At 33.5% G+C, this 16626-nt stretch overlaps 1 protein-coding gene across 1 annotated transcript; it reads right to left on the reverse strand.

The window, feature by feature from the left end:
* Positions 1 to 5684: 5684 nt before the first annotated feature.
* On the reverse strand, positions 5685 to 15231 carry LOC110093345 (2-methylene-furan-3-one reductase). The gene is made up of 4 exons (XM_020818195.2): positions 14973 to 15231; positions 13932 to 14255; positions 13409 to 13568; positions 5685 to 6248 (listed from the first exon to the last, which is right to left on the reverse strand). The coding sequence occupies exons 1-4, from the start codon at positions 15171 to 15173 to the stop codon at positions 5983 to 5985; spliced, it is 951 nt and encodes a 316-aa protein (XP_020673854.1). The 5' UTR covers positions 15174 to 15231; the 3' UTR covers positions 5685 to 5982.
* Positions 15232 to 16626: the final 1395 nt, after the last annotated feature.

Below are 16626 nucleotides of genomic sequence, written 5' to 3' on the forward strand. Positions count from 1 at the left end.
CACATGAAAAGCATCAATGGTTCATTTTCTTTTTTACTCATCTCCCGTGACTCACGAGCCACGCTATCGAGAATGGCTTTCGTTAGGCCCCCCCTGAACAAAATTTCTGGCTCTGCCACTGATATCAATCCTTTTTAAAGTTAGAGGTAGATTTCAAACTCCACTTAATCTTAGGACGTAGGTGGTGAATTTTTTTATCATGCTTTCATTTTAATGGGACATAATTTAAAGAAGTTATCTTTTGAAGGGGACCTATTAACCAAGAAATCATTAATTCCCCCAAAAATTAATTGGGAATATCGTATGCAAGTTTAACCGTAAATAGTTTGAAGAATATGTTGATTGATTATAGTACAACATATAAAAATATGTTATTTTTTATCTTTAATAGATAAAAATAATAATTGAGGGCATTTAAGTAATTTCCCCCCTAAGCTTATACTTTTGCCCCTTTTTTCCCTAATAAACCGAAATATGCTCACAATTATTTTTTTTAATGGAATCCTACTTTTAATAACTCATTTGCTTGATTTTTGAATTCAACATGCATTTTAGGATGCATATGATGACTAAATAAATTTAATGATGTATTACTAGCAAATCTTTCATATATTGAAAACATGCTGCTAGACTGGTTATATACTTCATGTTCAATTTGATCCAAAATACATCTCTTGGACTAAATAGATGGAATATTATTTAAAGAGGAAAGAATGTGTAAAGATCAAATTGACCGATCTGCCGGTTGATCTTGGACTCCAACCTTTAATATGGAGTTACGATGTGAATGATAGGGACATAATTTAAAGAAGATATCTTTTGAAGGGACCCTATTAACCAAGAAATCATTAATTCCCCAAAAAATTAATTGGGAATATAGTAAGCAAGTTTAATCCTAAATGGTTTGAAAAATATGCTGATTGATTGGAGTACAACATATAAAAATATGTTATTTTTTATCTTTACTACTACCTATTCAAACCCCAAGAACAAATTAGGAAAGACCAAGATGGTGGAGACTCATTTATTGGGGAAGGTGTTGCAAATCTAGATCAAAGTACTATGATTTTGATGATAATAAATAATATTGTTTTCCTTACTATGCTATTTTTTTGTAATTGTTATTGTTGCATATCTGCTTTTTTCTTGTGCACTAATATTTCAGGCCCACCGTACATTATGCAAATTTGATCATCTCAAGACTGGGTAGAATATGGTTAAGATGTTTAGAAGAGTTTGTAATTTTGCTTTTTTATTTCTACTTTTCTTGAGTCAAAATTATGTATTTAGTGGATACTAAGCTTGGTGACCATGTACACATACACTAAAGGGAGTGACATAGCACGAAAATTAGAAGAATAATTTTCTGAACTAATCAAACTATTTGATCAGCTAATAAAAAAATTATTAAAATAGCTAATTATAATAATTAATGCTATTTGAACTAATTATAATGTATGATCCATATCATACAGGATGATCAGTTGAAATCAAGATCCTAGTTGCTAATCACAATTTAGGTAATATTTTAAAATTCAAAATTTAAAATAATAGTACTATAAGATAGGTATCATATTTTACAATGTCATTAAATATTGCCTACATTAATCATGTGATTATGAATACAATTTTGATTAATTTGCTATATCATATCGTATTGGACGATTGGAGTCAATCATACTGTACGACAAGATCCCTTCATGAGACGATAATTTATCCGAGCCAATCGTACGGGATAAAAAAACAAGTCATCTCAAATAATTATACTGGACGACCCTTCATATTATATTGGATGATTAATGTAATACATTAAACTAATCGTAAAATGCTTCACAAGTCATACAGTACTAATAGGAGTGGTTTGAACAAATCGTACTGTATGAGCTTGGATCGAATTGTACGATCAGATTCATCATAATTGAATTTAGAACTTTTTGTGAGGCCTTGTATCTCTCTGAATTAACTTGTTTCAAGTGTTTGGCTGCTAAGTGTTCTTGAGAGGGAGCTTTGAGAAATAGATTTAGGAGTGCTTTGGGAAGAAAATAGGGGTTCACACAGTTGCTCCAAACAAGTGTCTTGCCTCTATGAAGAAATTCTTCAACTAAAGGAAGTTTTTCTTTGCAATCATTAGGAGAGTAAGAAAGGAGTTCGTGGTTCTCTGCTATCACTAGGAGGGTGAGAAAGGAATTTGTGGTTCTTTGCCATCGCCAAGAGGGTAAGAAAGGAGATTGGGATTCTCTGCCTTCTCTAAGAGGAAGAAAAAGATTGAAGGTCCACTGTCGTCACAAGGAGGGTGAAAAAGCTTCATGTTCTCTATCGCACTAGGTCGGTGGAAGTGAGTTGTGTAAGGGCTTCTCCACCTTGTTGTGAGGGTAAAAGAAGAAACACTATATTTTGATACTGTATTACTCATAGTGGAGGACTTCGAGGGTCATTGTCTGATTGAACCACTATAAATCTCTAGTGTGTTTATTCTGAATTTTTACTTTCACATTTTATTTTTTATGCAAGTTATTTCTGTGATAACTGCTTGGTGAAGATCAGTGATTAATATTTCATTCTATTGATTAAAATATCATCATCGTTTGTTTGATATTTGATAAAATTATTCACTTCTGCATATTGTAAAAATTGTTATTTTTAATAACTAAAAAATAATAAAAATATTATATTTATTTTTTTTTAAGTAAGTAATTTTTTTTTTAAGTTCACCAATTCACCCCCCTCTTGGTGTGCTTAGGGACAAGTTCACTTAGGCTTAACATCCTTATAGAATTTTTATGGATGAACTGCTTTACTAGATGAAATGTCATATTTTTGTAGGGTTTTCGAAGTTGAAGTTCCAAAAATGAATGATATATATAAAACTCATCATCGATCAATGTGTAGAGGTGAAGAAATTTCAAACCTACATCATTATCATGTTGAACTATTATACAATGTGGTTGACATGCAACTTCAATAGCTAAATAATCTTTTTTCTAAATCTAGTACTGAGTTGATTCTTTGTTACATACTTAAATCCAACTGATTCACTCAATGCTTATGATGAGAGGAAATTGATACATATAACAAAATTATATCAACGTGATTTTTCTATAGTTAACCTTGTGGCTCTTAAAAGTCAATTATCAACTTATATCAATGATATGCATTCCGATGACGAGTTCTCCTCTCTAAATAATATTGTTAATCTTGCAAAATAAATTGTTAAGGACAAGAAGGATCATGTGTATCATTTGGTTTACATACTTATTACTTTAGCATTAACTTTATCAGTTCTTACTGCTACAATGTAAAAAATATTTTCTACAATGAGGATTATCAAGCATCAATTGCGTAGTAGGATGAGTGGTGATTGACTCAATGATTGTCTGACACCTTACCTTGAAAAAAATGCGTTCGATTTGATTCCTAATATGATTTTAATGCAACATTATCAAAAGATGCAAAATAGATTAATAAGCTTGTAATAATTTTTAATTTATCTATTTCAATGTAATATAAGATTTTGTTTTGAATTCTGTATTTATTTTATTTTTATTTTTCATTTTATCCATTTATATGAAAATTTTGCAACCCCCACCCAAAGGGAAAGACTAGTTCCACCTCTGCTGAGAGAAGTCCTATCATCATTGAGCATGTGATGAGGGCTAAAAGTTCACCATCTCCTTCAAAAGTGGAGGATTTTCCTTAACTTTTGAGATGAAAGTGAAGGCCCATATTATCATGTTACTTTCTTCAAAAGTTTCCATTAAGGAAGTAAGATATCAAATTCAGACTACTCAATCAGTCAATCTGTACTGGTTTAACTTGTCGTATTTGTTGACCGGAGAGTTGTGAGCATCAAAGCCTCCAATTACGTTAGCCGTAGTCAGCTAAGGATTTCTTTGAGACAGTTTTCTTATTACTTATAATTTTTTTTCAAAAACAACAAAAAATAGATGCCAAAAGCTATCCCAAATGAGCCTTAAATCAACTAGGGGCAAAAAGTTCCCTGCATGTTATTGGTCTCCGATTGAGCTTGAAAGTATAAGATTGTAAAGTTCTTCGAGAGCCAATAAAGCAGCTGAGTTCCAAAGTTATTTCCTTGGAGTCAGTTACTTCTAATCAGAGCTCTACTCTTGTGGCAATTATTTAGCTCCTTCATCTTTTTGTTCTCTTTGAGTAGATGCTGTCCGTAGAAGATAAGGATGATGATAGTTAGTTTAATCTTTTGTTTTTGATATATTTTTTTCTTCTCTTCTCTCCATGTAAAGAGCTGTTTGTTTAGAACTTTTATTTTATCCAGTGAACGTACGCTCCTCTACGTTCGGATCTAGGAAAAAAAAGCGCAATACAGAGTGCCGAGTACCGAGTTGTACCGAGTTTTTTTAAAAAACTCGGTATTGCGCTGTTTTGATCTAAAACCGAACATAGATGAGCGTACGTTCACTGGATGTAATAAAAGTTCGTTTGTTTAAGGCTTTGTTTGGGACGGCTTTTTTACTGTTTCTTAAAACAGTTTTCTAGTGCAAAAATTTTAATTTTTATACTAGAAAGGTTCTTTAAGAAGCAGTAAAAAAGCCATCCCAAACGAAGCCTAAGGTTTTATTTGAGACAACTTTTTTACTGTTTTTAAAAGCAAATTTTTGTATAACTTTTTTTTTTGAAAAGTTTCTTTACAAAGCAATAAAAAAGCTGTCACAAACAAAACTTAAGTCTATATTTTATAATTGCTTAGAATTTTTTTCATGAACTAAATAAATCTTCTTTGATTTTTTTTCTTAAGGGTACTAATAGTCTTATGTAAAATTATATAATATTAAAAGTTAGCATTATATAATAATTATGTTACAATTATGTAAAATTATATATATTAATTGAGGCTAACACATACCACTTCTAAAAGTCATTATTGTGATAAAACCTTGAATTTAGATATAAAATTTGATGTTGGACAACTTAAAATCTAATTTTCAATTTATATTTAATATATGAGTAAATAAAGAAAAAAATACAAAATTAGTGAGATTAAAAATATTATTAAAAAATAATTATTGCTCATCTTTTATAAAAAAAAAAAAAACAAAGTCATAAAAATAAATTCAATGAAATTTACATGTCCTTTATTATAAAAATAAAGGACAACACTTAATGACCATAAAATCCACAAACTCAATTGAAATTTTATGCAATCTATATGAATTCAAGCTTGAAGTGAATCCCCTAAACACAACCTCAATTTAATCAACAATTAAAAAAAAAAAGTTGAGATAAACAAAATTAAAAGAAGAAAAGCAAATCTCAAAATGGATTATCTCTATTATTTTATTCTGTTTAGAATGATAATAATTTTTTATCAAATTGATTATGACATTATGTAACAAAATTAGCCTAACTAATTTGATTGTAAAAAGCAATTTCTCATCATAATTAAAAAAAAAAAGAGAACAATAAGAAATTAATAACCAAATCAAATTATAATTACTATCTGAAATATAAAACAACTAGAAAACTATTCCAAATAGAAAAAAATATTTGATCCGAGTCAGGATGTTGGGCCGCACGATAAGTTGGAAAAAGTACTAAATAGAAATAGTGGGATCATCACACCACATTTGGCAACATTTTATTGAAGTCCGGAGTCCACAAAAAATATTTTTCTCAAAATAGGCCCTAATGACGAAGGTTTAAAAGCATCGAGAAGAAAGAGTGATGCACAGCATCGAAAATTTTATCAATCATTCAACATAGAAATATCCCCTAAGGACTACAAGCCAAAACACAATGGCAATTACAACATCCTTATGCTTTACTTCAGCAAGTCTTTATTTCTTCATAGACACATTTACCGACTAAACTGCAAAAAACACAAGAGGGAACACATAATTTGCTCCAGTAATTACTCTTACATAGCATATTACAGAATACACACCTCATTTTATTTATAGAAGAGCTTAATATACTACAGATATGTTCAGAGAGAACATACAGATATCATCATGGAATTGGATATATGACTACTTTTCCAATAGCCCTTCCAGTCTCGAGATAAGAAAACGCATCAACCACCTTTGAGAAAGGAAATGGACCTTTTGGATCATTAATTGGCTTAATCTTTCCATTCTCCAGGAAAGGATTCAGCTTTGTTAAAATAGCTCCATCAGAAGTGAGGACAAAAATAGAACCTGGAGGTGAAACGGGATAAGCGATTCCCACTACAGTTCCGCCTTCTTTCACTGCTTTGGATCCGGTGTCGCCAAGCCCTGCATATTGAAATTTATATCAAAGCCTGTAGGATCTTATGTGCTCAACCTTATTGTGAGCATTCAGTGAATTACTGGAAATACTTCATTTCCATGCTATAGTCTGATGAATGGCATACCTTAAGAGAGAGAGAGAGAGAGAGAGAGAGGAGCTCTAGGCACTATACCATCAATGCAAGATGATAAAAGAGTTACTATAGAATACACTGCATGTCTAAAAATTACCTCTGAAACTATATTTATTTGATTTTGAGGGCTATAGGAGAAGCTACAACTATAGTGTACATAACAATTGGCAGGAAAATACAATATACGACCGTTATGGACATGTGGCTCAGGCCCTAGTACATATATGTGAAGACTTCCATGTTGACCCTTACTGAAATTTATATATAAAAAAAAAAAATCATAAAAGGAAGATAGCTACCTCGTACCCGTCTAGCCGAACCGAACTCCACCCAACTTCCTCCAGCCGAAACTCCTGCTGCCATCCAACTCTTCAGCCCACGACCAAAAACCACCACTCGAAGCCGCCTCATACACAACCCTAAACATCTCAGCCGAGACCTTCCCTGCTCTAGACCGAGTCTCATCCGACATCTTCAAGCCCTCCATTGTGCCACAAAGCTCACGACCTGAAGATGAACTCTACCCTTGCCATAGTCCTTCGCCGAGATCTCACTCCAACCCTTCGGATCCAGCCGCAAGAACCCAACTTCTCCCTGTGGTCCGCCCGCGATTGTTGTTTGCTTTCTTTCTTCGGCGAGGGAGTTTTAACGGATTAAGTTCCGGGGTAAATTTTGGAAGGCAGTGGGTTTGTAGATAAGACACTACCTAGAGCTTTCGCTCTCATTTTGCGAGGACTTTATTATATGGGTTTTGGTTTCCTATAGGCGCAAGCCCCTATAATTAATTACCTCTCCCGATCATGAGAGAGAACTTTCGATTAAGACTAGTTGTTAATGAATACATCATATCCATAGATACGTGGTATCTGGCATATAGTAGCAGCATGGGTATTAAAAAAAATGGTTGGAAATTGGATGGGTTTAATATTTAAAATTAGAAATTTCACCATCTTGTACTTAAAGCGGATGGTGGGGGAATGGACGATGAACCCGATCAAGATCCCATGGTTCCGTCGTCTCGGGCCATCGTGGTCCTTGGTTTATTTAGTCAGAGGAGGTAGTCGACCCAACCTGACAGAAGGATCCTTGTCGGCAGTCATGAGTTGTTTCGTCCAAGGAGACCTTGTAGACCTGGGGGGAATGTTTGTCTAAGGGGACAATTTGAATCCACCTTAGCTAGCATAAAGCTTTATACTCTATCGATCATATCCTATTGATTCATATCTCAAGGATTTGATGTCACTAAGGAGCGTATTGGCTCTAGCCATAATCGGTATTTAGTGGTGCCATTTGGCGGCAAAACCACTAGATTCAGAGGGCCCCGGGTCATAACCGTTTATCCTGTAGAGCCATTTTGCGGCAAAACCGCGGGTTAGAGGACACTTATCACGTCCTTAATGACAGGAGTCTGTTTGAGAATGGATCATAGTGATATTTTCAACTAGGCATTAGCTCTATGTGAGCTGAAATATATTTTAATTTGTCCACCCAGCAAACTGTTACGGAGGGTGGATGAATTTTGCTTTAAGGGGTTGAATGATTGAATTTTCATTTTAAATATTTTTGGAATTTGAAATTTTGGGATTTTCGTAGGTATTTGGGTGAAGTCTTGAAGGCATTTGAAATTGTTTGTGAATCCCTCCGATTGAGATAAACATTCAACACTGCTATCATCGGGGTGTAAGGGGTCATTTGAGAATATTTATGTCTTGAACCTTATAGACCCTGTCGACTTGCCGATAGGGGATCATGTTTCGTAGGCTTTGTGCCTTCATTAGTGAATTCTCATTATTACAGGCCTTGACAGCCTAATATGAATGTATTAAAACAAGTATATCGGTCGTCATAACCGTATATTTGTTTGATGGTTCGAACCCTGTCGACTCCTATTGATCCGCATAAAATGATCAGATTCGAACTTGAATTCATTTATTAACCCGTGCAGCATCCCTAGATGTCACGTGTGTACCTATAACACGTTTGCCGGGGCCCATGCGGGTGTTTGGGGCATTTTATAATTATTTGCTGAACCTTATCGACTCCTATTTACCTGCCTAGGAGGATTGGGTTCAAATTTATTGGCCCGTGCAATATCCCTAGGCGTCACGTGTATACCAATAATATGCTCGGCAGGGTCCATACGAGTGTATTATACATTTACGCCTTTTGTGTACCTATGCGTATACAGATTACGGTGCATGTGCGGGGGTATTTTTGAAATATTTATAAACGTCTTATGTTCGCTTGCATGAATGTTGCGAATTCGGTGGCATTACATAACAACTTTTGAATTGAGTAGTTTGCTACTTTGTACAGGCAGACTGTCGTGCACTACATGTTTCTTTCTATAGGTAGATCATAGTGCACTAACAAATCTCCTGCTTCGCAATTGATCATAAATATTTGCATTCGTTGCAAGTCTTTTGGTGTTTGATTGCAATGAATCAACATATTTGCTCAACCTTGAATAGTGACTGATCAAAAAGGTGACATAACGTTTAATGCCTTCTGCTACGATAGCTTATGATTGCTTGTATTTAGCACAGACCTTACTCTTTATATTTGTAGGTAACTTGTTTTAGGAGTTCAATACATTCACCACGTATTGTACATTCACCACGTATTGTTTCTCCCTTGAAAATAACTTGCTATTTGTGTGGCGAACTTGTACCGTTGATATTTGCTTTCAATCAACCACATCTCTCCTTCAATCTTCATTACTTGCAAACTTCACTCGAATGTCTGCATATATATATTAGTTATTATGGAATTCATCACATCTCCTTAGGGCCACTGCAATTGTTTCAAGTCAATCAATTGCATGAGTCAGCAATATCATTTGTTGGAAAATTTGTATGATCATCTACACTTGTATTGTAGCATTCTCTTTGGTTTTCATTGATCAATGTTTGCAAGTTGATCACATGTCTTTGATCCTTGTTGATGATTACTTGCCAATCAAGTAATGATTGCATTCTTGCGCATCATAAGTGTTTCTGTTCATTATAGTTCTTCTAATGTTGCTCACTAACATATTACATTCCTTGTATATGATCGCAGGTAAATTATTATTTTTGTTGAGAGCTTACACCGTTAAATCATCAAATTATGCCTTTTAGAGCATAAGTCCCTTGGTTTACAAGTTTCATATATATTCCTAGTGTAAGTTCAAATTCAAGCTCAATTTGCATGAACTTCCTGTAGTCCATATAAGTTCAAGTTTTCTTGTGATCAGATTCAAGTTCGCTTATCTCCTGTTGTTCGTCTGATTTGAGTTCATAGCGTTCAAATCATGGTCCACTTAGAGTGAAATGAAGCTAAGTTCATTTGTTATTTGCATCCAATTTTAGTTCAAATTCACTTCGAGCCTTCTTATTGATCAAATCATGTTCAAATCAAGTCCAGGATTTGTAATCTGAGTTAAAATTTTATTCATGTTCAAGTCCAACATGAGTTCAAGTTTAAGTATAGTTCAAGTTTGAGTCAAGTTCATGCCAAATCCATTTCATGTTCAAATTTATTTAAAGTACTGTCCATTTTGGATCCAAGTTTCTTGTTGTTTACTCATCTTAATTAAGTTCATATTATTTGATTAAAGTCCATTTGAGTCCAAGATGAGTTCTCTATTTAGTTCATTCGAGTACAAATCCACAAGTCCAATTCATGTTCATAGGTCATCTGCTCGTGTTCAATCAAGTCCAGGTACAGTCTCATATTCATCTAAAATTTCAGCAGCCTCCCGACGTCTCCCCGTTTAGGGGAAAGCTACGAGAAACTGGGCCTTTCCACCACATGCAATAAAGGCGTGTATGGTAGGTGTCCTCGGACGAGGACATCGCGGCCGTGATCTTCATTCCCACCACGCGCAATAAAGACGTGTATGGGGTCTTCGAGGATACCTGTTTGAAAATGTGGTTTGCTTTCCCCTCGCTTGAGGGTACTTAAAAGTAACCCCGCCTCGCCGTAGGCGCCGCACCGGGGTCCCATCCCATCATGGTAATAAAGGCGTGTATGAGTGATTTTCCGGTGCGCCACGAACATTGAAGTAGGGCTTTAGGCGATTACCTGTCTCATCGTAGGCGTCGCACCGGGGTCCCATCCCACCACGCATAATAAAGGCGTGTATGGACGGTTTTTCGGTCCGCCGCAAACGACGAGGGTGAGAATCTAAGTTTAAAAAAATTCGTACCTTCGCGGGGTTTAGTAGCACATGGATCAAGGTCGGAGGAAATGCACCTTTCTTTTTTTTTCTTCTTTTCAAAATTAATTATAATTGACATTAAGTAATTATAATTAATTAGCTAATCATAATTATTTTAATTGGTTAATCATAATTAATTATAATTAATTATAACTCATTAACAGAGAGTTTCACTCTGTTTAAAAATATTAGGCTTAAATTTTGCTCAAATTTTGATTTATAATTAATTTTAAACTAAATATAATTAATTAAATATGATTAATTATAATTAGTTTATTATAAATTATAAGTTAAAATGATTTATTTATAATTAATTTTAAATTAATATAATTAATTATAGATTAAAATATAATTAATTATAATTAGTTTTTAATTAAACATAAATTAAATCCAATTAATTAATGATTAATTTTAAACTAAATATAATTAATTATAGATTAATAGAATTAATTATAATTTATTATTTACTTAATTATAAAATAAATCTAATCAATATATAATTAATTTTAAACTAAATATAATTAATTATATTATAATTAATTATATTTAGTTTATGATTAATTGTAGATTAAACAAAAATAATTTATAATTAGTTATTAATTATAAATAAACATGTTTCTCTCGTCTCGATTTGTGTGCCACCTTGTGCCACCACCACATTGAAGGTATAATCCCCCTAAACTCAAAACTCTGAGAGGCCCCTTCGACGCTTGCAACGCGACAAAAACAACCACCTATATACGCTTTTATTAGCGTGGTGGGAGGAAGTGTGTCGCAATGCTAGCAACAAAGTAGGTGATCCAAAAGCCTCATTTCAGCGTTCGTGACGCACTGAAAAACTGCCTATACACGCCTTTATTACACGTGGTGGGGTGGGAACCCGGTACGACGCCTACAGTGAGGCGGGGTTACCTATAAGTACCCATACGCGAGAAAACAACTGTGTTTTCAAATAGGTACTCTCGCCTCATACACGCTTTTATTAGCGTGGTGGGAATGAAGACACGACCGTAGATTCTAAGGACACCTACCATACATGTCTTTATTGTGCGTGGTAAGAAGGCACAGACTCTCATAGTTTTCCCCTAAACAGGGGAGATGCCGGGAGGCTGCCAAAATTCTGAATGAAGATACAGAGGACTTGAACAAACAGGGGACCCGATTTGAACTCAGAAGAACAAAATAAGGGACGTCATTTAAATTCAATTCGAGCATTAAATAAGTTAGATGCAAACCTGAATAACCAAAAGTAAAGACTTAAATTAAACTCAAAATCAAACTTGTATTTGAACTTAGACTCAAACTTAAACTCATTTTGAACACTAATTGAGCAAAACTCAAGTAAATTTGAACTTTACATTGAGCAAATGAAGGACAAAATGAAAATTGACATTGTAATTTGATAAGATGAAAACTTTAATCATACAAATAAAGATCAAGTGGAAAATGCTATGACATGTTTACACTGAATAATACAAAGTCTTCAATGAATATCAAGGAATCATCATTTCAATTAGAAGGCAAATGCCATTAAGTAAATCTAATATGCACAATCTAAGTCATTTTCATATGACATAGAATACCTACAAGCTTGAATAAAGGACTTAAATTCGAACAAATAATGGAGTATTGGACTTTAAATTGATAAAATCATGATCTAAGTGAAGATGTCAAATATTATGATCATTCAAATTCATTCAAAAGAACATCTCATGAATTATATAAAGATGATGATGGTTAATGTATATATGAATCATCTGAGCGAATATGATTGTCTTGCAAATAAAAGAAGTTGATACATATAATGGTGAGTTTGCAAGCAAGCATCAACATGGATATTCCCAAGTTCATCATACATGTTGCAAGTATAATGTGATCTTTAAGTAAAGAAGGTCATGGTAGAAAGAGCTTGATCATAGAGCCATAGTACGGGGCCTTTAGATCATGATAACCCACTCGCAATGTTGAATATGCCTCATCCCCAAATGACAATCAATAGGAATTATCATTTCAACTGGATGGCAAATATTAACGGTTAACGGTGTCGAGTTAATCATGTATCTGAAAATTGCAACCAACTTGGGAGGACGAAGAATTTTTAGATGAACATGTGATTGGAAACAAAAAAGTTGACTTCATGCAATAGAACAAATAAAATGAATAACATTGATTAAACCAAATCCATTATCGATATGATAAGAATATTTTTCATAAAAATAGAACATACTACATAATTTTATTCATGAAATTCAAAATAGATATTTTTTTTTTCAATACTCTTGATATGATAAAACATACAAAAGTTTTTCACTAATTCCCATGTCCTCCAATATGCTTGAAGCACCTATAGGTAGGAATAATTCAGGAATGACTATGATGGGGTTTCTTCGAAAGTAGCTAATTTGAACTTGACCATCACCAAGCACTCAACAAGAACAATGAAGGACTAATGAAACTATCTCAAACAGTTTCGGATACGGCTGATGCCAATGTTTGTCAAAGGCTCAAACTAAAACTAGTTACTACTGCACATCCCATCTCATATTTTCATGCATACTCTTCTTTGATATGATTTGTAAGTCCTCTAGGTGTATTCCACATACTAGTACTTTATAATCAAAATAGTCTCTTTGCTTTTGCAAGCAAAAAAAAATAAAAAAATAAAAAAAAAAGAAAACATCTACTACTAGTGTCGCCATCATTCTTGCACTAAAATAAGTTTCTGGATAAAAGAGTAATTTTAAAGAAAATTGACTAGAATAGCATTCATAAAATCACCTAATACTTGAGATAAAGCTAAGGATGGATAGAGATGTAACAAAGGATCTTACCAACAGTATCATATACTACATCAAATTTTTCTGGCAGCTCATTCAAGTTTTCCTTGGTATAGTCAATTGCTAAATCAGCTCCCAAACTCTTCAATAGCTCCAACTTACTAGTGCTTGAAGTGGCAGCAACTCTTGATGCCCCATAAACATGCTTGGCCAGCTATAAAAGAAAATAGATTTCAAAACAACACCCATAGAAACTTACCACAATATGAAGATCTAGATTAGCTGCTTTCTATTTGTTCTGAAAGTAACATAGTTTCTAAAAGAACATGGAAAGAAACTATAGTAACAACTATTAGCAAAAAACATTAATGGATATTAAACTTCCAATAGTCAATGACAAAATTTTTCATAGTGATCATGAAATATTTGATTAGTAATCAAGTCTCATTCGCTAGTAGATGTATCAGTAAACAACCATATCTTGCTAGCAAAAAAGGATTGAGATAAGAAAAGCAAGCCATCATAGTTATCGAGTACCGTTTTTTTTATCCCATCAAAGATGCTTATAGAAAATTACCTGAATCACCAAGGATCCAACTCCACCTGCACCACCTAATACAAGAATAGATTTACCAGCAGAGAACCCAGCTCTCTCCAAGCCTTCATGTGCTGTCTCAATAGCTAGAGGTATTCCAGCAGCTGATGCAAAGTCCAGATTATTGGGTTTTATGGCCAGCACTTTCTCTTCAACAGCAGTGTATTCAGCAAGTGATCCAAACTGCTTAGGACTCTGCAAAGCTTTCTCATTGATATCTCCATATACTTCATCTCCTTCCTTTAGGTTCTTCACTTGACTGCCCACCTTCACAACTACACCAGCCACATCATATCCTGGAACAGTCTAGAAATGACGACAAAAGGAAATAATTGGTTAGAGAGAAGATATTGATAAATTAACTAAAACATCATAAAATTGACTGGAAGAAATATCGAAGCTAATATTTATAATCTCCTTTAACAAAATTTATGACTAAAAACAAAAAGGTTTATTCATTCGGACATTTGGTTATATTCAACCTCACGGAAAAATAAAAAACAACCTAACAAAATCATTTTTTCTAGAAGAAAATCGGACTGTATGTTCTATATTCAATCAGTTTCCATGTGCTAAATTTCCTAAATCATGCAACTGAAATCAATACCCTCCAAACTTCTCAAAAACCATCACAGACTTCTGAAAAAGCCATCATTCTCCAGCGTCCAGCGCATGGAAGCTGGAATCAAAGAAATAGTAAAAAAAAAAACTCAATCAAGCCATGTTCGATGTGCCCAAATTACATCTGATGAAGTTAAAATCCAAATCCTTCTATCCCCCAAACAACCAAAATCTAAAAAGGGGGAAAAAATGGTTTCACAAATAACGGATAAAGGAATTAAGAACCCGATTCCCGCATGAAATTCTGAAACAAAAAAACTCAGAAAAGTTTCAAACTTTTTATATATTTCTCCTCGAACCAGTCTTCCCCTACACAACCATGCAACATGTATAAAAAAACTAACAAAACTTGAACTAAATTCGAAAAAGAGCAAACGGAGAGTACAAATATGATGAACTTACAGGTAACGGAGAATCAGTGGCCTTAAATCGCCCCTGCCGCCTCTTGAAATCCACAGGGTTTAGTGCCGCAGCCACAACCTTGACAAGCACTTGGTCCTCCTTAATCTCCGGCACAGAAATCCCCTCATCTAACCTCAAGACACTAACATCCCCGTACTCTTCATAAACCCATGCCTTCATCTTCAACGGGATTTCAGCCATTGGAGTAATGTTTTCTGCCTGAGATGTGGGGGACGGAGAAGGCGGATCACCATTTATCACTAAGCAAAGAACGTAATTATCAAAAAGAAAAAAAAAAAGTAACTAGCGTCAAAATATTTGACGTTTTTTTAATCTAAATATTTTACGCGTTTTTTTATAGAAAATGTTTAAAAAAAATTACTCTTTAAAAACGTTAAAAAATTAACATTAAAAAATTAAAATATTTTTTAAAGTTTATAAATTATTTATAATTATATTTTTTAAAATTAAGAAAAAATGTGTAATTAAACTGTTATTAAAAGCATGAAAGAGAATATTAGAACTAAATGTGAAGAAATATATAGATATTTTAGGGCAAGTTAGGGCAAAAGAGGACAAAAGAATTTTTTAGGGGGGGCAAAAAAAAATGGGTTGATTTCATGAACCCGAACCCGACCTGTTTCGGGTTTGGGTTGACCCGAACCCGGATTTTTCCGGGTCGGGTTCGGGTCATGTTTCGTGTCGTGTCAAAAATTGACACCGCTACTGGTAATACATGATTTTCTTGTAGTGTACATTCATTTTCTCTTTTCGAAAATAAAGTCGGCTAGAACTTGTAAAATAAAGCTCAAGCTTTGTGAATTAATCAAGCTCAAGCTCAAGACAAAGAATTACTCGATCTCGACTAGACAAATTTACATGCTATTTCTCAACATCGAAATAAAAGCTTGTGAACACATTAAAAAATGGGTAGTGATCCTGAGATCAAAATTATTCAAGATGGAGTGTGAGAGAGGAATAAAAAAAAAGACAAAAGAGAAATATAGAGAGAGGAGAAAGAGAAATAGATAAATTTGCTTATATTATTTATGTAAAATTTATCATAAATTTTGCTAAAATTTTTAAAATTGACAAACACCCATTTAATCAAAATTAACACTCAAAATGATAAGAAAAAACATTAATTAAATTTTTTGAAAAGGATTAAAAAATTATAGCTGAATATTAAAATAAATAAATTAGAAAATAAAGAGTGAATCTATTATGAAACATTAAGTAAATAATTAAAAAAAGAATGATATATTAATCAAATAATTACCTTAAATTTTAAAAAAAAATTACAAAATTAATAATTTACCTAAAATATGCTTAAAAACGAAATAGAGAATAACTAAACTACTAAATTATAATATTCCATTTGAGACCTTATTTGAACAATGTGTTTGCCACATCTACATAGAAAACTATGATATTCTAGCGTGCAACGAAATAGAAATATGAAGTAGTTAGCCCTCACCCATAAACTTTAGCTTTTGGGTTGAAAATGAGTTCAACCACTTACATATATATTTAAGACATCTTCAAATTCCTTGCTTTGCACTCTTTAATAAGTGGTATCATAGTAAAAAAGTTAGGTTGGAATCAAATAGTTCATAAGATTTGTGCCACTCATGGGTCTTAGACCCTTCTATCA

The sequence above is a fragment of the Dendrobium catenatum genome, unplaced genomic scaffold (assembly GCF_001605985.2).
Source record: "Dendrobium catenatum unplaced genomic scaffold, ASM160598v2 fragScaff_scaffold_658, whole genome shotgun sequence".
In the NCBI taxonomy this organism is placed as follows: domain Eukaryota; kingdom Viridiplantae; phylum Streptophyta; class Magnoliopsida; order Asparagales; family Orchidaceae; genus Dendrobium; species Dendrobium catenatum.

Coding starts and splice junctions, on each gene's coding strand:
- LOC110093345 (XM_020818195.2), bottom strand. CDS start 15,173: ATGGCTGAAATCCCGTTGAAGATGAAGGCATGGGTTTATGAAGAGTAC. Junction 14,256..14,972: donor CCACTGATTCTCCGTTACCT/GTAAGTTCATCA, acceptor CGTCATTTCTAG/ACTGTTCCAGGATATGATGT. Junction 6,249..13,408: donor TGTAGTATATGATACTGTTG/GTAAGATCCTTT, acceptor TTCAATATGCAG/GGCTTGGCGACACCGGATCC.